We start from the raw sequence: 23,881 nt of genomic DNA, 5'->3' as shown, positions 1-23,881 counted from the left end.
TCATACCACAAATGTTTTTTTTCTGAACATGCAATTTTTGTTGTTGACCATTTACTGGCCTACATGATAGATTTGGACATTTAAGATTCATCAAAATTATGTAAATTAGATGTGTGCTTTAAAAGAAATTGAATTTCTATCAAACTACACCTGTAAATCCATCAGCAAAATTTAATGATGAATAAATTTACATATATCAGTTACAAATCAAAGCATTCAGGTGATAATCTACTGACACTAAATAAAATAGTCTAACTTAAATGGATAATTTTTATCAGTTAGACTGAAATTTTAGTATTTTGATGATGATTTTAGGGCACCTTTTTAACCTGAAAGTAAATTTTATATACCTGTATTCAGATAAAATTAACTATGGGAGCAGTGTAATTATTTTAAATGTCTTGAATTAACAACTGCTCATAAATTATTTATTGTGCTCTCTGCATATTTCAAGATATTTATAGCAATAATTATAGCTGTCAGGTTTTTTACACTGTCCAAAATTTTTTATGACTTCTTTTTTTAAAAGAAAATAAAATTACGCATTGCGTTATGCCATGAGTTCATTAAAGTGCAGAATTAAAACATCACTGCAAAGAAAGTATATCTGTTAGCAGAGCTCACAAATTCATATCAATTATCACCATTTGAATAGATATAGTAAAGGCTCTGTTTTGCTAAAATAATTTGCTGAGGCTGATATAGGGGGCAGTGGGGTCCAGGAGGCCTGGGTCCTGGCCCTAATGCATCTTCATATATGACAAATGCATAAACTTTTTACAATTATCACTCCAAATGTTGGCTTGCCAGGGGGAGGGCCTTTTTCAAAATCCTGGATAGGCACCTGATTTGGATCAAAATGCCATAATACTGATTAGATTTTGTAAAATTAAACTGAAATTCAGTCTCTGTGATTTACGATGTGCTTGGGGATACAAGATGGCTACCCCTTCTGTACATATATAGTTCATAATGTTCATTCTTTTCTATAAGAAATCCCTAAACAGGGTAAACAAAAAAATAGGAGGTGAACATTATAGCTATTAGATAAAAAAAAAAAAAAAAAGTGGGGAAAATTATTTGAGAATTTGTGACTAGTTCTACTGTCACTTCTTAAATAAGAAACAATTTGTTTTGGTCTCTTCACCAGAGAGCTTGTTATTCTAAACCACAAACCAATTTAAAAAGTACTTCACCACAAAATGACTGTTTGTACTTTAAACCATAATAAATCACTGCATAAATGGGTTCTCACTGTAATTTATACAATTATATAAGGTCATTAGTCACTGTCCACAATTGTATACAAGGTTCTAACATAACAATTTAGTTAGAGTAACGATACCCCTGTCCTATCATTAGGGTAGTCTCCCTTTAATCTAAGACTAAAATTTACATTTGAAATTGGTGATTTTCTTCAGATAAGGATACATTATATCACATGAATTCCTACCACACATGTAACCCAAGGATGATAGAGTATTGGTATGTCAGACTCAAATACTCCAAATAAATGTTCTCTTTAGATCAAACCTATTATTCATGTAAAAAACTTCATTTATCAGCTTAAATGAAACTTCACGATTAAATATCTCTTTAATTTTCATTGAATTTTTAGAACTAATTTGTTTATTCATTGAAAAATCTCCTTTGTAAAAAAAAAAAGAAAAACATATTTAACATCAAATTAAGTCTAGAAATATCAGTGATAAACCACCTGGGTTGAGGCTTCCTTTTCATTTGCCAACAAAAACAAATTTTTCATCATTTTTTTACGGAGAATCCTGGGGCTTTTGTAAAAAGAAAACTTAGGGATATAGATTTCACTTCTATAAAGAAAGCAATGTTTCATCTAAGCCCACACAACACTGATCTGGCTTTCAAAATCAATAAGCAAAACTTCATACTTGTGATCTGAAATGATCTGGAAAAGTACTTTCGATACAACCTCGCTTATATTAATTGTTTGAGGAAATGGTTGTACTATAATGTAAACATACTGTTTCTTTCATAAGCACACATATGTAAGCAAGTTCACTGAAACATGCTTGAAAGAACTATTTGTATAAATCTGTATAAATATTTTTCATCTGAATAGGTCAAATGCTCAGTAATATTCACCACACACACAGTCATCTCTGTCACACTGATAATTTGTTTAAATGGAGAAATGCACAGCACATAAATATTAAACAAGATTTAATCTTGGCTGAATCTGATTCCTATGTAGATTTATATTCTCTTCAGGGGCAGACCCAGGGTCCATAGAAAAGGGGGGCATAATTGAAAAATATAAGAATACTGTTGAAATTAGCAAGTTGGATTTTTTTTGGACAAATTTTATCTCTAAAAGGGGGGCATACACCCTCTGCACCTACCCTTAAATCTGTCACTGCTTATTCAAAACACCCAAGTATGGACACTATTACATTTTATTTTAAGGGCAATTTCAAATTGAGAGATTCAAAATATAATAAAATGATTCAGTCGATTCAATGATCCTGTTCATCCATCTAAGTATACCATAAACTGTCCATAATTTGATGTTTTTCATATTAGGGTAGTTTGTAGTTGTATGAAATCCAAATCTGTATTTAGAAAAGATGTAGATTGTAGATATATATAAATTCTACCACGATATTTATCCACTACAGAAAGTTAAATTTTCGAACTTTAAAATCTTAAAACTTGCCAACCATTATTAAAATTCGAAAATTTAAATATCAAGAGTTGATATGTATCACTATTTCTGAAGTAAATTTGAATCTGTTTCTCTAATTTTTTTATGAAAAATCGAATTATTCCTGATTTCACATGGGACAATTTAATTAAAGTGTGAATTATCAAAATATCAGAACAAGTTCAAATGCAAGAAGAATTAGGGAAAACAAACAGACAACCCAACACAGCAGCGCCTTCTCCTCAACAGAAGGGAAGACATTATACTAGAGTAAGCAGATGATGCAGGTCTTCAAACCTCCTTATGATCATGTAATGCGTTGATTTCTTTGAATGATACATACCATATGACCCCCTAAAAAAATGTCATAATAATTATGATTAAGTAGGTACAGCTTTCCCCTCCCTCAGATTCTAATGATAAGGAATGATTACTGATTAACTTTACAATTAGCTAATTTGTTTTTGTTTACAATTGTTGAAACATCAGATAAGTAATATTCCATGTAACAATAACAGACTCGGTGTGTTAACAATGTAGTCTAAATACTCTCAAAATATCTCATTATTTTGTCCTTATTCCAAAACTTAATAATAGCATTCTGACATTAAGACATTCTAATAGTGGTAGGCAGTCGCATTATGCACACAGAGAATTAGAAAGATGAAATATTTTACTGTAGTTCAAGGGTATATCAAAAATCTAATTAAATCATCTAATCAACTGTAGATTTGACTTCCATAATTGTATTCGTTAATTGATTACTATTAATTACACCCTGGCCTTGGTTTCCCTATTAAATATTGAATATTTGGAGTGCGAGAAGGTCAAAGGATGATCCCAAGACCTGGTAAAAAAAAAAAATCAAAATTAGTGTTTGCTGCTTCTCCACAAAGCATGCAGCATTTAAGAGTAAGAGCAATGATCGGTTGGCTTGGACTCAGAATAATGTGTCTTGATAGGATAATATGTCTTTCTGCTGACTGATAACAATACAGCTCAGTGTCTCTGTCTAGTACAAAGCAGGGTTCAAATTCATCTCACAGTAACATGTTCTCATTCTGATATGTATGTTATATTTGCCACTGGACATTAAACACCAATATAATCTTATCTTTTGAATTGTTTCACATTTAGTCATCCTGGACCTTTAAAGCTAACTATTTGGTATGAGTTTTGCTCATTGTTGAAGACCTTACAGTGACCTGTACTTGTTCACATCCTTGTCCTTGCTCTCTGGTGGATTATGAGTTGTCTCATTGGCAATCTATGATACAAAATCTCCTTATATCTATATTGGTATAGATTTGGCTGAATATATTTCAAAATGCCAAAACCTCCATCCTGTTTGGCAGCCAAATTTCTGGATCACATTCATATTACTGGTATTCCATGACTGTGCACATAATCATCCATACCGAGAGTTTTTGGTATCTCTAATGTTTGTTTTAGTACAAACAGCTTATATAACTTCTAAGAGCTTGAAATTGTGCTGTTATAGATACTTGTCTTTTGTTGAAAACCGCATATTAAAATTAATCTTCCAGAAAAGGGCCTGCATATTATTTATATGTACTTCAGCCAAATTCTAATATTTCATAGAGATGTGTGCGTCAGGACTGTCTGTTCTATTTTTGATATTGTGGTAGTGCATTACATGCATCTTATATAATACAATTGATTTGTGTAAAACATGCAATTGTTGAACATCCCTCTTATCATTTCACTACCATTGCCAAAGATTAATTGATATTGCAATCTAGCAATAAAAAGGGATAAGAAATTTTTTGCATCATGACACCGGTCCAAAATCCAGTTCGTGTTTTGTAACATTCCTACAATACAGATGGTAATAACAGACAAGCAGACATACCTTTTTGGCATTATTTGACAGTTTCAATAGTTATGTATACAATTACATTAAACAGATACTTTGTAATATTGATCTTTTGACTATATACCTGGGAGTAGCAACTGTCAATTTTTGATATCACTGACTGTGGAAGTTCATTTTGTGTATTAAATTTGACTTGCATTCCAGTTTATTATACAATAAAAATCACATTAATGTAATCCCACCTTCAAACATTAAAGGAATGCTTATCAATTATAAGATAAAATGTAGATTTTTATAACATTTTGATTATATTGTAAATAGATCTACTGGCAGTGTTACAGATGATAAGATGTATATACCCCCATTTTGTAAGAATCTTGTATCAAAAAGTGCTTAAATAGAAGCTTATGTTCTGTGGTGTTAAAATCCACCATATAAGAATGCATATATGTGACAAGAAAAAAGATAACTTTATTCATACTGCACAACACTTTTAAAAACTTAAAACATTGACCTTGCACCTAGTACAGCTAGTATTGTTTGGGTCATATTAATTTTTAGGCTACTGTTATAGATACAAGATGTGAGCTACTGATCACCATCTAAACCCTTTAGTTTTTGAAAATGATCAAAGGAACTGAAAATGTGTCACAGGGCAATTCATAAGATGAAACTTGGTGCAAGTTACCAAGAAGTGGATGAGAAAAAGGCACCAGAAATAAGTTATGGACATATATATTGTAACATATGTACCCCTCCTTTGGAGAGGGGGATAATTAAACAACTTAAGCATTTATGATCTGGAGTTGTAACCATCTAACCTTACCACTGAAAATATTCAGGGATGTTAATAAACAAGTATAAAATATCTACTGAGTGAAAATAACATTAATAATTTAGGAAACTGATGCAAACCATGGGTTCTGAGGGTACAGAAATAATGTTAAAACAGCATTTGGTTAACAGTATTGAAGCAATACCCAATAGGAATGAAAGAAAACTTAATATAAGATATGAGACACTGTGCTTTTGTTGTTCGTTGTTGTTGTTGTAGGGGGGGAGGTGTGGAGAATTATATGAAATCAGTTGTGGGTCACCTATGTATAATGTTGAGTCGTTTTTCTGATGGTGGATGAGGAGAAAGCCATATTTCCAAAATGGACATAATTTTGTAAATCCTGAAACTATTTTTGAGAATATGCAGTAAATATGGTTGCCAGAAAATTAAGTATGCCACAGTACATACGGTAAATGAAAAATGCATATTGTCATCAAATTTTATGCATTTCTAGAAATTCCATTGAATTTTTAGAAACAGTGACATCATGAGTTGATGCCTTCTAGGGTTAAACACAATCAGCAATTTATATAACATTTATATGCATTCTAATACCTCAAGGTGATTTTATACATAAATATTCACACATAAGTGCAAATATTTATGCTCTCAGTAATAATAATTAACTGATTATAATCATAAATGGTTTGAAAATCCACAAATTATTCAAAAATATTTTCATAACAATTTTAAAAATCTCTGTTTTCTTACACAACCTTTGAAGTAGACAAACAATGTCATTTTGATGACATTAAAAAACACATAACAGCTTCTAGTTAAATCTGAAGATCATATCTCCACTGAACATTCAACATTTTACCCTATGTAATATTGTAAACTTCATCCTCAGATTAGATTTTTCGCAGTTTTCTTGATGAAATCTACAGGAACTGAGCCCTGCCTATTTGCTATCTGTTAAAAATGATAATGATGAATTCAAACTTCAAAGCAATGTATAAATCGGAGACAATGCACACAAACTTAATTGTTTTTCTTCAAATAATTCAACCACACAAACTTAAATTTCAAAGAAAAAGGATTTTAAAAATATTCAGAAAAGTATAAGTGTAAATGCCCTGGTTCAGACAGAGATTAATATGTTAGCTTCTCATAACAAGTCCATTTAATCTATGTCTGTGATAATAATCAAAATTGGTTAAGCAAAATGATAGTAGCTGGCAGGTAAAAAAATGAAAAGAGTAGGAAAAAGATCCAAACAAGGCAAACAAAAACAGTTCCGCAGTTTTCTGGTCAGTTGCACATAAATAAACTAGAATATGCATATATACATTTTTCTAACAAGAATATTTTAGTTTAAAATATTTATTTGACAATGGTAAATCAAAAGGAATCAAAGAGGACTGAAGCAGTTAACTTTTTTTTTGTGATCAATAAAGAAAGAAGTTGATTCACTTGTTCTAAAAGATTAAAAATAGTGTTTGACCCATTATTGTTAAGAAAACCTATTACATTTAACTTAAAATTTCTTTTATTTAATTGTTTTCTTAAGTGATTTTTGTTTGTCCTGTCTTTGAATGGTTAATTCTGTGTAAGCATGCTATATATGCATTAAGGGATAACAATTAGTTTAAAAGGAAAATTTTAGAAAAATTGTAAAACAAATATTTGACTTAAGTTTGTTTATTATTTCTTCGCCTCTACCATTATAGTCATACAAGGATTAAAAGTTACTTTTCTAATCACAATAGTTATTGCTAACATAACATGGTATTTCAGAACTATTGTAAAAAAAAATTCATGAAAATAAATCTAATGATAAAGCAGTCACATTCCTTTACACATAGAAAGTAAACACTCATTGTATAGTATAGTATAGACAAAGTGCCCATCTTTCTAGATACAATATATACAATTTGATTGACATAAAGAGAAAAGTACAACCTGTATTAGTTATAAGCTACTTATTTTAATAAGATAAAAAATAGTTCCACAAGAGAAAAAAAAGTTCCATAAAGTCATGAAACACATAACAAAACATGGTCGGATCTCAAGCACAGATAAATGAGATCTAGTCAACAGAACTGCATAAGACCTACATAGAACAGAATAGGATCTACAACAGAACAGAATAGGATCTACAACAGAACAGACTAATATCTACATAGAACAGTATTTCATCTTCATGACAAGAGCATGAGATCTACACATAAAATCTGCATCAAAACAGCATATGTCATCTGCAACACAGACTAAGATCTATATAGAATAATCATTATCTACAACAGGAGAGGATGAGATATATATATATATATAGTATGTACAGCATAAGATCTACATTGAACAGCAATATATACATAGAACAGCATAAGATCTACATAGAACAGCAATATATACATAGAACAGCAATATATACATAGAACAGCATAAGATCTACAACAGAACAGACTAAGATCTACATAGAACATCATAATCTACAACAGAAGAGAATGATATATATATAGTACAGCATGAGATATACAACAGTGAACAGAACAGCATAAGATCTACATAGAACAGCACAAGATATACATAGAACAGCATAAGATCTACATAAAACAGCATAAGATCTACAACAGAACAGCATAAGATCTACATAGAACAGCATAAGATCAACAACAGAAAAGCATAAGATCTACATAGACCAGGATAAGATCTTCAAGTTCCCAATCAAAAGTATTCCATCCACATCACTGAAATCTGATACAGAAGCATTAATGATATGTTTCCTGGGAGAAGATAACAAGGGGTGATGGCTGTTTCCAGGTCAATTCAGCTAGGAAATTTTTACTTCCACCTAGAAAAGTAGCTATATCTGAGTTTATTCTTCTCTCTCATTATCTAAAGGAAATCTTTGAAGCCATGCATCCTTACTTAAATAATTTATCAGATAAACTTCCCCCATATTATTTCCAGTCCTATTTCTACATTCAGCTGGTGTTTTTAGTACTTGTCAGAAATGATAAGCAGACTACTAAAGAACATTCCTTCCTGATCATATCGCATATAGAAACAATTATATCTAATTATTCAGCTACAAGATTATAATTAATAATTCCACAGATGCACCATTGTCTGGTAATCATATCTATAGAGGAAGTGTTACCTCTGTCAACACCTAAACTGATCAAACGCGTGGTTATCATTCCAACTCATATTCTTACAAACAAAATAAATTGGAAATCTGACAATGCTGTCATTTTTTTTATAATTTCTTTATTCAGACTAGCCTATTTATTCATTTTTATTCTATGATGCATAATTACTGTTATATAATTTGGTGAAAATTTCTTTTACACAAGAATATTTTGCCATTTGCTTATTATTTTCAATGGAAGCTGATACAAGGATTCACTGTACTTTGGTAATTCAAGACTTCTGATTTAAAGGGGGCAAATATTGAAATTCCAATTCATCAAAGAACAAGGAAAAGCCATGAGAAATTATTTCTTTAGTTAAGGAAAATTATCAAGAATTGATTTAATTCCAAAAACATAAGATATTATAAAGTGGGGGGGGAAATGTTTTAGTTATTAAAAATATAATCTAAATAATAATTATTGGTAAATGGAAAGTAAATTAGTCCTTAAAAAAGACAATTAACAATTCATCTCTACAAAAGATAAAGTATTTCCACATGGAAAGCACAAACTATATTTTGCTACTTGATTATATCATTGCAATTTATTGTATTTTCTAATTACAAATAGTATCATTCCAGCAAATTGTTTAAGAGGTCTCAATTATTTAATCAGCATTCCACAATATGTCTATTCGTTGTATTGTTTTCCCATTTCTTTTTTATAACACCTTATGCACTGGAAAACTTGACTATGATAAAGTTGTGGACCATGGTAACCCAAAGCAAACTTGTGATGTTGACCATATGTATAATCATAAAGTTTCTGCTGCTTCCTCGCTATATGCAAACAGAATTTAGAAACAAGAGCAAAAATTTGTCAGCTCCACAATGAGTGTAACAAATTAATGGGACTGTCAACTTGAAAATTTTCACTTTGACTGTCAATGTCATGCAAGGCTGACTATATTCATATCAATTAGTTAACCTATCCTTGCAAAATTTATACACTATATTTTTTTTGTAAAAAAACAAAATATGGCAGTTTAAATAATGCTCAGTCTTTACAGATGTTAGCCCTCTTAAGGATGTGATAGCTTGAAGTGAAAAGTTTATATACATCTCAGATACCTATTATTTGGATTTTGAGACTAGATATTAGAAAATGTCAAATTCTGATTGTGCATGCCAAGCAAAAGTTGCAGATGTGCAGAATATCTCTATCTTAGTTAAATCTGAAGTTCTGTATAGATGGATTTTCATGCATGTCTTAGACAATGATAAATAATAAACAGCTGGAGGTTTATTATTCCATTGCAATCAATTCTTTATCAAATAGTGTATAAACTTACAGACATAAAAACACCAATCATCATGATCATTGGCCAATGTCTCAACAAATTCTTGCCAAATAATGGTTCTGTCAAACTTATTTAAAATGAAACATTGAAAATCATCTACAACATTTCAAATCTAATGAGTTCTGGCAACTATGTTTTTCAAATTGTTGTAAAACTATTTTTCTGTTGCAAAAAAATTAAGCTTAATGAATATATAAGACCCTAATTTTTTCATGAATGATTACAAAAGAATACCAAAAACTTAAAGAAATAATGAATTGTGGAGTCAAATTTTTATAAAGGATTCAGTTATTATCTGTACTTTTTTCTGATTTAAAAAAAGTAAATTTCAATCACATTTACCGGTTTTCTTCAAATTTCATTTATACCTTGAAATGGTCCAAAATATCACAAAAATCCAGCAGCTGCAGTCCAAAAGAATATTTTGCAGTAATTTAAAACTAACTTTATTAAAGTTTCACCAATCTAACTGGTCCATTGGGAAAACTGCACAATTTTTGTCTTATCTAAATTATATACTGTAAATTCGGAAATTATTGCGATGTTTTTATTGTTGCTAAAAATGCGACAGGGTTATAATCGCAATAATTTAAACTCGCATTTAGAAATTTCTTGTATAATTAAACAGGATTTTTCTCAATATCGCAAAAATTAAATTCCCATATTAGTCTAAAATGATAAAATCGCAATAATAAATGCACGCAATAATTTTTGAATTTACAGTACACTATTTGGATCAGTCAATTTCAATTTGGTGACAGATGTACGCAACATTACAATAACTGATGAAAATAAAATTGGTGCAACTGCAAAAAAACTGACGAAATAAAACCAAGTTTAAAAATTCTTTTTAAGTTCATTACCAGGACCATCCAGGTGAGTCACTCAACATCTTTGGTGGCAGTGGTGACTGTATTTACCTGTATCTTGACAACTGATCAGTGCATGTGGCTGTACTTTTTGCCACTTGTTCCACTGGCAAAATTTAGCATTTCTATCTTCCAAATAACTGATTGACATTATCAATTTAACAAGTTGATTTATCATGGATTGAGAGAAATGATGGCAAAGATTACTTTACAATACTGTACTGTTGATAAGGAACTTTCAATGGTGTTTTTAAATGTGGTGTAAACATTGGAGATCAACGTGTACTTTGTGAAAAGTTTAATCTGCAAGAAATGAAGATGGCCGATTGATGAAAGGTCAGTACGACAGCAACACAAATAATGAAAATAACAACATGTAATATATGGCAACAATGTGACTTTTCTTTGAGAGTAAACACAATATCTATTTACAGAAACTGATTCAAAAAATTTACTAGAATCAGTCTTCACATTGAATTTGTCTTAAGAAAATGTAATACATAATGCAGAGTGGTATTGTACAGAAACTTGAGAAACATTAATGATCATCCATGCAAAAATGCTTGACTAGGAGATAAATCGTGTAAGAACTCATTCTTCATAGTAAAACTTCCACCAATTTACTGCATAATTGAACATTTAGTTTTCACTGACCATGAAATGTAAATCTACCTGTACATTCAATTGTAGTTAATTAATGTCAAGACTCCTAAATACATAAATTAAAGTGAATTACTAATTAATTAACATGATTTATAAACTCAATTTATCAACAACCTATACTTAACTAAGCCAAAAAAATCTTGACATTAAAAGTATTTCAAGCAACTCATCAAATATTTTCCCTAAATAATGTTATAAGTTAAACTTTTTAAACAAATGTTTCTACTTGCCTTAGCCTGACTTTGAAGTATGAGGTTTTATTTCTTATTTTATTTCCTTTACTCTTTGAAGGAAATTGTATAGTGAATTATAAAACTGTCTCAGAAAAAAAATCATTAGTAACTGTTATATAAGGGCAATTCTATTTTAGGGTTCGTTTGACCTAATATTAAATTAAACTCATAAAATAAACAAATTTTAGCACAATACTCTTCATGGAGAAAGCAATAAAACATATTATATTGGACAGATCTCTCTAACTCAGAAAACAAAACTGTCTTTGTTTTCTCTACAAAAGTACAATGTAACCCACTGCATACCAGAACTCCATTATTAGTAATAAAGTACTGACAATCCAAAATATTGACACAAGATTTTGCTATTTTAATTTAGAGGTTACATGTGATATTTTATTTATTTAACAGAAATACCAATATTTTTAATAGAAATAACTGGTGGTAAATCCATCACTCCTTATGTTTGTTAGCATGAAATCAAACATCAATACCAAAGCTGGTGAAGAAATCAGATGAAAATGCAAATAGTGTCACCTTCCTGATCAAGCTACATTCATCAAATAAATTAAATCACTTCATTTTCTCAAATATTCTCAAGTCATCAATCAAATTTCTGACAAAACAATTTGATCAGGGTTTACAATCGGGAGAAATTCTATCCCCCATTACAAAAGCAGGTTTATCCAGTACATTACAGCTTTGGCACATACATTTGGTGTATGACTTCATCCATATAATAATGTTGACCAAGAAGGTGTTGTTATCAGGAAGCCACTAATTGATTTTTGATTGAACAACTATTTTTTTAATCATTTAATCTCTGATTTGTCACAATACAAGTTTTTATGACCAGTGCAGTTGGTTTCATTAGATTTTAAAAATCTGTAGTTGAGCCATATGAGTAACCTGATTGTTTAAAATTTTTAATTTATTTTTATATCCTGGTGCTTTTGTTTGAAAGAAGGATATATTAAAAATTTCTATAAAATAATGCCATGAAGTGCAATTTTCATTAGGTCATATGAATATGGGTGGACCTACCAGACAAAATCCATTCCATAAAACATTAAAAATATCTTTAAAAATATGAAACGGAAAATAAAATGTAGATACTATAATTTATCATTATATTCTGTTTATTTTTATTCAAAACTCAGTATCTTTATTTGAATGATTATCATGGTAAAAATCTGGCTATTATCAAATTATAACAAATCCAAATGGACTGTCATAACAGTTATGATTTACAAGTATTTCGTTGTTCTGACAAATCTTAAAGTTGAATTCTGTTTCATTTTAACTGATGTTCTTATTTGCTAGATAGATCTGTCTTGCAATCTGGATGGAGGTGGGGAACAAAACAAGAGACATTTTCATGAAAAAAATCATAACATACTATTGTGTGCTTGCTTTTTTCATATTTTGTTCCCTAAATGCAGAATCAAAATCAAACTTAAAGATGTCATAAAAGAACTGCTTTGTTCACATATTCATGCCTTCTCTTATTAGAATGACAATCACATGACTGCTTACTGTGGATTCATTATTATTCGTTGGATACCGATTTTCGTGGGTATCGTGGATACAGGTGAACCACGAATTCAAATGTTCAACGAATTACAAATTTTCTATAGGTTTTGTATGCACAGATTGGCAAAACCACGAAATCAAATATCCACGAAAATACAAGTTTTCCTAAATCCACGAAAAATTGATACCCACGAAAATAAATGAATCCACAGTAAATATGTATCAAGCTGTAATTTGATTGTTTGTTGGTGTTTAAACACCACTTTCAGCGCCCTTAGTTATATCATGGCAGCCTGTTTTTATTGGCTGGAGAACTAGTGGAGAGAACCACCAACCCTCAGCAGGAAAACAGACAATCCTCACCAGCAGGGGTCAATATCACATCCTCAGAATTGAAAGGCTAGTGGCCACTGTAAATTAACTACTTAGACCACTGGGGGCCACATTAGGCCCCACTATCTGTAATAGATGGAAAATCAACATCATCTGCTTAAATTGTGCCCCTATGTACAATATTGCTATCCTAGTGGTATTCTCAACGCAGATTATATTCAGTATATATGTCAAGCAAACTTAAATAGCTGCCAACAAAATGTTCAATTATTTCCTTTCACTTGGTCTAAGAACATGATGAGTAATTAGCATGGTATAAAAAGGCTAGGTGTCCAAAGGAAAATGAGAGGCTGTAAATTGGTCAAGTTTTATCAAAGGCATGTGTGAAACATCTGGTTCAAATGTTAATCTTCCTAAATGCATTCCTAATCCAGTGTAAACATAGGTCATAAATGAATCAGTACCTGATATAAATGTAATTTGGGTGTCTGAACATTTACAAGCCAGTTTATCCTTCAAACATTTTGTGTTGTAAGAATAAACAAAGCTAGCTATACATGTAGCTATACATATAGCTATACATATAAAATAAATGTTTTTTTTGTAGTTGTTATTTGTGTTTTTAATTTGATACAAGATGCACCTTCAAGTGATCTGGTATTCAATCTTGTTCAAGTGGTACATTTCAATTATAAACTACTAGATGACTTGAGATCTATAAAAAATCTTCCCATTTTTAAAGTTTGTATTTTAAAAATGTATTTTATAACTGTAAGTATTAGTACCTGATTTCCACCTCCTTTTGAAACATTTCTGCATTACATTGCACATGTAACTGAACCCTTACCTGTGAAAAATTCAGATCATTTAATGGAACACATTGCTCTTCTACCCGTTCTATAGCACCCGTAACTTTGCTTTCCCTCTCTGCAACCTGAGCTAAATATAGATCTAAAACTGGAATTCCTCGAGACTTGATATCATGTTCATTCAAAGAATTGACCATTAACATAACCCATACTGGCCGTTTCCTCTCCCAATTTCCAGCTATAGCATTGAACAAATAATCTGCATATAGTCCTCGACCTTTCTGATCGGCTGTCATCCAAACTGGTAACATTACTCTAACATATTCCAAATGTTGTTTTAATCGTGTATAAATTTCGGCTGGCAAGATATTGGCTAATTTTTCTCCCCCTGGGAGAAGCTGACAATTTGCTAATGCAGATACTGTGTAAGGGTTTGTCAATTCTAATTCAAATACAATATTGTCAGACTGATCAAAAGCCATTTTTGTATTTTCTGGAATGTAGTCCCATACCCTAGTATAGGGTACATGTATTGTTCCGAAGAAATATGCTGGTGGGTCTCTCTTCACTTTCCACAGGAAAGAATTGTAAGACTTTGACTGAAAAAAATTTAATAGGTATAATAATAATGAACTCAAAAGATAGACAGAACAAATTTCATCAAAATATTTTGTGTAGATTAAAAATTCCTTCAGTGTTTTCAGTAATAAGGACAATTTGGTTCTTAAAACATTCAAAGGTCAAGAGGCAAAGAAAGCTTTAATTCTATTTGGCATGAACGAACAGTAATGACATAAGCTCTTTAGAGCTTTTTACACCAAAATGATTTTAAGTTTTGTTGAGAAGACTTTTTTTTACATACATTTTGATGAGACAAAGTTAACTATTGACTAAGTTGACGATTGGATATTCCGTTTAGGTCCCTTTTGATTATATATAATTCCAAACGTATTCATTCTAGATCCAAGCACTCCTATTGGTTAGTTTAAACAAGAAAAGCACTTTGGTTGCAGAAAATTAACTATGATGCATCTTTGGTGTAAAATATTGCAGTTGTGATATTTTTTAAGCAATAAAATTGTTTCAATTTGTCTTGCAGAGACCTGAATCATCATTTCTATTGAATGTATTTTTTATTTAGGACTGTATACAAGATGGTAAAGACATAAAAAGAACAACAAATTTAGCATGCTTTTGCAATCATTTTTCAATGTATACTGCAATATTTGATATTTCAGGTTTTTTGTGCTGTAGTTGTTGTAATTCTGTCTTGTTTCATAAAAACAATTTTGTGTAGGACCTTTTTCTTGAATTTCCACCTTGACTTTATGCATTTTTCTAACTACTCAGACCACCCCCAATAATTGAGTGAAGGAGGGTATCTGACATATACATAATACAATATAGACATATATACAGTACAACATACTGTACTCCTTATGTACGATAAATCAATCAACTTTCCTCTGAAGTTGAATCCTAAATTATTATTAACAAACATTATAAAATTATTACATGGACATTAAATGATTAATACGTTTTAAATTTTACACTAAAGTCACTCCTTGAAACCAATAAAACATCAAAGGGTTCAATGAGAAAATGGTAATGATAACTCCAGATTTTACATACAAACAAACTATCTTTTTAAGTACCTTTTTGTACATCAAAGAAGGCAGGTATCTGTTAATTACATTACAACAACTAATTAAAATGAAGTAATCTTATTCTAACAATAATATCAATAATTCTGTTAGAGTCATTTCAGGAGATGTTTAATGGTTTCTTGTATGTCATATTTTCCTTGACATACATTGAATTGGCTGAAAGTCATGATAGTCTAAGAATTTTATTTAAGTATTTATTGAGCAGATATGGTCAAATTCTGAATTAAAATATTTAAAAAGTATTCCTAAAATATATGAAAGACTTTGATGTAGAAAACTGCATGTATATAAATTATGTATATTCTTGGATAGAAAATACATGTATGCAAGAATGTACATTATGACTTATTCTTTATTAGAAAACAAGCCATCATACAATATGAATTTTGCTCATTGTTGAGGCTGTATGGCAACCTGTTTACATCAATGTCCTTCAATGAATAGTTTTCTCATTGGCAATCATATCCCAACCTTTAGTTTATAGATAATGTCCAATGTTTTACTAAGATTGGGTAAACAGGAGCCTGTAATTCAGTGGGTTTTTTTTGTTACTGTATATCATATTTGCTTTTTCGTCTCTTGTTTTGTACATAAATCAGGCCATCAGTTTTACATTATGTTATGTCAGGGCATATTATAGCTTGATTTGTGGTATTGGATTTGCTGATTGTTGAAGGCTGTATGGTGGCCCATAGTTGCCAACATTTACATTATATGGTCTCTGGTGGATGGTTGCCTCATTGGCAATCATAAAATAGAAAATGAAAGGATATGGAGTAAATGTACATGGGACAAAATCGCACACAATACATAGAAAACATAGAAAATTATCAATGAACAGGGCTTTTATTCCTGTTCTTCATCTTGACAGTTGATGTAGGGTCTTCAACAAAGAACATACCATATCTCCTTTATTTCATATCAAACTGATTTTCAAAACAAAAATGTGACTTATTTAAGAAGGGAATCTTAGGAACATATAACAGATATCCCTAAACCAAAACGACCTAATAAAAATATGCATAGGTTGTTTCAAATACTACTGTATGATTGGTTGTCTCCCTTTCTATCAAATAAAATACTGTAGTAATGTAGTGAGTACATGTCTTTGCAAAAATTATACAACATCTCTGTGAATCAACCTACTACAGAGTAAATCTTTGTCATTAAATATCATATTCCTTTTTAAACTTCCCATATAATTAGTTTGATTGAAATGTGAAATTAAAATGTCTAGATTGAGTTTCTTTTACCTGATCAAGTTTAATTTCAAACTAACAATGTTAATATGCTATCATGCAAATTTAATTCATCATAATGAAGGTAAAAGGATCAATTTCTTGTATTTCATAGTGACTTTTATTGAAAAAAAAATTATCTCCTCATCTTATGTTTCACAAGCGAAAGATCTTTTCAAATGATATACTGGGCATATACCTAGATATATCTTAAGATAAAAATGTATAAATTACATTCATTTAAATGTTTTTACTTTGCAGAGTAAATTTACAAGGAGGGGAACACATCATGAAGGGGTCATTTATAAATAAAATACAGTTATTAAATTTTAATCTACATATTTAAACACCTTTTGAAGAATATCAATACACGTTTTGACCTAGAATTTTGATAAATTTACCATAAATTACCTTTGATTAAAAAAGAATACTTTGGTCACCATGTTGTCAATATATACAAAAAAGTTGTAATCTTTTTAAGCCAAAATTGAGAGGTTGAAGTTTGTCACTTAACAACTCTTCATCTTAAACAAAGTACACTAAGTCAAATATAAAATTTTATAGTTACCAATAAATTTCATCAAAAGTCCTACATATGAAATCCATTAACTCTTGTATAATATTTCAAAATGAAAACATGTGAAAGGGATAGAATCTAAACATCTTTTTTAAGTTCAAAAGGTAAAATTGCATTTACAGTAAGCCAATGTTTCACATAATTTGAACAAGAATGCAACCAGTATCTGAGGACAAGAAATTAACCTATTTTCCTGAAAATACAAGTGAACAATTATCTGGGCCTCCTATTATTTTTCATACATTTTACATATTTTTCTATATGACAGATAAAATAATACCACAAAAAGTAAAAGAAACAAACTTTAAATATCCTCCAACTTTTAAAATGTATCTAGAAATATTTTCATTAAAGCTTAATTGTATAAATATAGATTCTACCACTGCATCAAGTGTGATACGATATTTATCAACTCGAGACGGTTAAATTTTCAAATTTAAAACGTGAGGCTCGCCGAGCGTTTTAAATATTTAAAATTTAACTGTCGAGAGTGGATAAATATCGTATTACACGAGATTTGGTGGTGGAATCTGTTTCTCTAATGATTTGCAAACAATATGCAGGCAGACTTACTCCTTCTTTTTGAATGATCTGCAAAAAGATGTGTTATCTCTATGTGACGTCATCAGGCGTGGTCGCCTTTTTTCATGCCGTCACAATAGGAAATTCAGAGGAAAGCAAGAAAATTCGACGTCATAATCGGATTTTAACCAATGAAGAACTGAGATCAAACAAACCACACGTTGATTAAATTTTTTTTATACAATGGGTGCAGAAAGGGATAAATTGACGAAGAATTAGAGAAAAATGGATCTTTGCATAGGGAAACTTGTGCTTAAGGAAAATACCAAATTGAAACAAACTTGAACTTATATCCACATCGTTTGGTGTCTGGTGGATAGTTGTCATAGCACATCTACTTATTTTAAATTTGAATAAATTGAGATGTGAGGTATTACACCAATGTGGCAGGAATACAAAAAATACATCTTAAGGTTAACATGAATTAAAAAGTGTGAATAAAATGAGATGTAGAGTAAACATCACTTGTTTCAGCTATTCCCAAAATTGAACAGCAGAACTAAATACAATTAGCTGTATGGTAATTCTTATAGTCCTCTCCCTTTTCAATGTGAAGGACTTCTTTTTTCATTTTTTGCAAGTTTGACATCTAAACAATTTGATTTGAATTAGTTGCACTTATACTTTAGAATCAGTTCCTTTTTGACCTAAAGATTAGAAGTCATTCACATTTAACAGTACATACATTATTTTACAACAATGTCCTTCTAATTTATCACATTCTTTTAAATATTATTTGACATTTCAACAATTTATTTGACAGTAATTGAGTATTTTAATTTAACAGGTTACCATTTTAAACATCAAAATAACTTAACTTGTTTAATGGTCAATTAATAGAATACAATAGGTTAAAATTGTGATAGTTGAACTAATTAACCCATGGCCATACCCAGTCCATGTTTATCATACTTTGACATTTGTAAGTGTGACAATTGTAAAGTACATGTACATTTATTTTCACACTTAACAATACTATTAATCAATTAAAAAAAAATCAGAGAAAATATAAATCTGAATTTCTATAATTCACTTTATTTAAGCTATATATAGTTTGTTCTTTACACTAAGAAATTCATATTTACTTAAAGAGTTTTTCAAGTCATCTTTTTGTATTAAATACAATAACAGGGCGATTCCAAAGATCACTTTAAAGGGATTTTTGTATTTAAAAGAGTAATGGGCGGGGGCTTCAATAACCCAAAGGTTTCACGTTCCCCATTATATTCTGCTAATTTTGTGAAAAAGGGGGGGTCCGTTTGCACTCTTCCCCGAGTAAATAAAAGGAATAAATGATAAACCTACCTGATCGTGTGTATCACACTGGGTGTTCAGATCAGCTAATGTACACCGAAGACAAAACCAGAAAACAATAAATACATAAATCATTTTTGTTCATCTTTTCCATTTAGAAAATAACACTCTTAAAATCATACGATATGCGCTAAGTAAACTCCATTCTCGTAAGTTTCTAATCATCTTTGCGTATGAATGAATATAAATCCATTTTGTTCGGTTCTCTATAGTATGCTGTTCTTGTAGTACGCTAATCCACGGTCAGATCGCCAATATTGTTACGATAACTTGTCCATCAAAATTAACAGCCGTCTGATTGGCCGTTCCATAATCCGTATACAAATAGGCTTTGGATGTTGTTGCACCTACGGACAACATTTAAAAAGTCAATAAACCTATATTTACATACAAAATGAAATATTATAAGCTGAACGTGTGATAAACTAGCGTGCTTATTTTAGAGAAAAGTGTATCACGTAAATGAATTACAATCTTGTCGCGAATGAATTACGAGAGAAATTGCTTTTTTGTGTGGTAATCTAACGAAAAATCACTCGGCGTAAATTTAATAATCCTAACATTCTTATGTTCTTCGGTATTTTACCTGTTAAAGGGCTCGAGTAGTATTTCATCTTCTAAATGTCACGTTCATAAAAAGGATGTCTATTTGTAAATTGGAACTTCAAAATATCTGTGACTTTTTTTAAATTGTAAATTGGAACTTCAAGATATGTAATGTTTTATTAATTATAAATTGCAAACATAATGTCTTTTTGTAAACTGGAGCTTCAAAATATCTCAAATATTTTTATATAAATTAGAAAGTTCAAAACTGTAAAATGAAGCAAGGATTTTTCCTTGACTGGAGATATAACACTTATATCAGATCTGGCAAGTTATATTGGTCAGAAAAATTCGAAAGATTATTTTCATAATGAGATTTTCCGTAAGAGGACTCGCCGGTGTCCACTTATGAGTCGCGTGTCTTTTACAATTAAGTAGATGCTTATGACCAATTCAAGTAGTAGTCTCAGTAGCTGCCGACCATTTTTGTGTCATATTACAGCACAACAAAAACTGATAATTGGCGACAATATTTTTGTCCCAGAACAGATGGCACTATTCCGATGAAAGAAATGATTTGAAGTACCATGATCAAATTTTAAACATCCTTGTTCAAAATTGAATTAAACATGTGGCCTCTGTATGTAAAAAGGGAAAACTAAATTCAAGGTTCTCAATCACAGATATTCGGACATTTCATGGACGCGTTACGTACGTTTTCGCGATTTTGTCCTACGTTTGCGCGAACAATTTTCCATGTTTTCACGACAAAACACATTACGTTTTTTGCGCGAAATTTACTTTTTGAAAAGTTACTACGTTTGCTCGAATCAATTAAATTTTCTAAGAATAAATAATTCAAAATTCGTCAACTGAAATTGAAAAGTGGCCAAGTTTAAGCACGGCCAGGATTTCTGGTTGTCAGTTCTTCCTGCGGTGAAAGTTTGGGGCAGTTTTGTAGATGATTTCATGTCAAATGTTACTTAGAATGAAAGCCGCAAACTATTTGCCAACTACTTAGTTAAAAATTACGTCACCAGTAAGTATATAATACCTCCAAGAATGTGGACGACTGTTCCAAATAAAAGCACAAAAGTCACAACAAGGACTGACTTATATATTGTTCCTGTGGAGATTACATACTGTGTTTATTCTGGCAGAATAAGGATGATATACTTATGATGTTCCCTTCCAAGAAAGAACAACTTTTTGTATTCCAAACTTTGCTATTCTTCATACATGTAATGTTTTTTTTAATGTTTATATAAACGGACAAAGACCTCTTTGATTATTAAAGTTATCTATTAATATACTTAATTTAAAAAAAATATCATAAATTTCAGGTTATTCTCAGGATAAAAACACAGATAAAAACTCAAGTAAATTACAGGTACATTCGCGCAAACGTAATACCTGTCAAAATTCAAATTCGCGAGACCCACATTTGCGCGAATTTGGGGATTAATTTTTTTACGTTTGCGCGCAGCTTTTGATTACATTTACGCGCATTCATTTTACAGGTAACACAGGTAAAAATAAAGGTAATTCATAATAAATATGGCTATAATATATTAATTTTTAGCTCACCTGGCCCAAAGGGTCAAGTGAGCTTTCCTCATAAGTGAGCTTTCCTCATCACTTGGCGTCCGGCGTCCGTTGTCCATCGTCGACTTTACAATAATCTTCTCCTCTGAAACTACTATGCCAAATTAATTAAACTTGGCCTAGATCATCCTTAGGGTGTCTTGTTTAAAAAACGTATCCTATGACCCCGCCCATCAACCAAGATGGCTGCCATGGCTAAAATAGAACATAGGGGTGAAATGCAGTTTTTGGCTTATCTCTATGAAACTAACGGGTCTTCAGTAACTATATTGTAAGACTACAATGGGATGACCTGCTTTAAATTTAACAACTGGGCCGAATCAAACCAAACTGGGCCGAATTAAACCAAACTTGTCCTCAATCATTATAAGGGTATCTAATACTATTTATTATGATTTTAACCTTATTTTACATGATTTCCAAAACCACAGTAGATACAGGTGAGCGACACAGGCTCTTGAGAGCCTCTAGTTATAATAAATATGACTATAAGTTATTAATTTTGGAAATATCTGTTAATTCAAATTATATATTTTTCATATTGACTTCTAAAAAAATATATATAGTGATCAAGAAATCCCGTAATAGCTTAGGGCAAACATGTAATTTCAGAGTAAATAGTATTCTGTTTCCTAATTTTACCTAATAGTGATCGCTTATAAATTAGTAAATAATTTAAGTCAGTTTGTAAGGTTGCGCCAAGGCACAAACATGGAGTTTTGTTTGTCAGAAACAAATCGGGGAAAAATACCAGGATAAAAACTGATGAACATTCAAGTGCCATTCTAAATGGTAACTGTGAACATACACATGAGTCTGATGCTAGAAAACTTGAGAGGCAGATTATCCGTGTTGTTGTAAATAAAAAAGCGACAGCAGACATAACTGCTAGGCCTATGAAAAAAGTAAAATCACATAAATACTGAACTCCGAGGAAAATTCAAAACGGAAAGTCCCTAATCAAATGGCAAAATCAAAAGCACAAACACATCAAACGAATGGACAACAAGTTAACTGTCATATTCCTAACTTGGTATACAGGCATTTTCTTATGTAGAAAATGGTGGATTAAACCTGGTTTTATAGCTAGCTAAACATCTCACTTGTATGACAGTCGCATAAAATCCCATTATATTGACAACGATGTGTGAACAAAACAAACAGATATAATAGGTAAAAATGTCAAAAATAGGGGTACAGCAGTCAGCATTGTGTTATAATCTCAATCACTATAAAAACAAAAAAATATGTAACAAAGAAGCACAAAAAGGCATATAGACAAAGCACATTAGCAAAAATGAAAGACAAGAATACAATAAATTGCTTCGACGAGCGCAGCTGGATACGACCGCAGAGGTGCAACCCTGAACCGAGTTGGGGCAAAAATAGACGCAATATTCGCGCTTGATACAAGTCTGAATTTGGATTGTAATTAAATATTTGACACATAAAAGGTTTCTGACACAGAATAACTGTAGTCAAAGAACTTAGAATTGGTTATATGATTTGAATTTATATTCAATTTTTTGCTTTTGTGCAATGCACATTGCTGTTGCGAATTGACCCCCCCCCCCCTCCCCCCACCAAAAACAAAAATGTACCCCCCCTTTTTTTTGCTTTTGTGCAATACACTATGCTGTTGCGTTTTAACCCCCCACCCCAAACACTTTTTTTTTGCAAAAAAAATATTTGAAGAATTTTTCTTTTTAATTTCTGAAATCTGAAATGAGAAAAAATTGACCCCACAATTTCTTTTTACCTCCCCCCCCCCTTTCCCCCCCAAACAATTCTTTCCCTCAAGATATGGTCATCATCTCAATTCAAATTTCCAATGGAATTTGCAACCATAACCACCCATTTAAATTTACCATAGTGCTAACTTAATCTATTTTATAATAGAATTTAAAATATGGTGTCAAATCTTTCATATGGATTTTGTAAAAAAAAAAAGATGCAACATTTGCAGATATTTTTACTGGTCTTCCTTTATAAATATGCATTTCTTTAAACATAATTTAGAAGCAGTGTAAGGGAGGTAATCAAAACGTTGTATTTGGATTACCTCCCTTACACTGCTTTTAAATTGTCTTAATTGTTCATTAACCATTACTTTATACATA

At 30.9% G+C, this 23,881-nt stretch overlaps 1 protein-coding gene across 1 annotated transcript in view; it reads right to left on the bottom strand.

Annotated features, from left to right (window-relative positions):
• The window catches only part of LOC127727278 (metalloprotease TIKI1-like), a 39,252-nt gene extending 19,172 nt beyond the window's left edge, over positions 1-20,080 (bottom strand). The window contains exons 1-2 of the mRNA XM_052234755.1: positions 19,602-20,080; positions 14,271-14,831 (exon numbers count right to left, since the gene is read on the bottom strand). Of these exons, the coding sequence (XP_052090715.1) occupies positions 14,271-14,831; positions 19,602-19,685 (645 nt within the window). The 5' untranslated portion in view covers positions 19,686-20,080. The remainder of the gene's footprint in view (positions 1-14,270; positions 14,832-19,601) is intronic.
• Positions 20,081-23,881: the final 3,801 nt, after the last annotated feature.

Source organism: Mytilus californianus, unplaced genomic scaffold (assembly GCF_021869535.1).
Source record: "Mytilus californianus isolate M0D057914Y unplaced genomic scaffold, xbMytCali1.0.p SCAF_1, whole genome shotgun sequence".
Taxonomy (NCBI): domain Eukaryota; kingdom Metazoa; phylum Mollusca; class Bivalvia; order Mytilida; family Mytilidae; genus Mytilus; species Mytilus californianus.
This window is presented reverse-complemented; position numbering and strand designations above follow the sequence as displayed.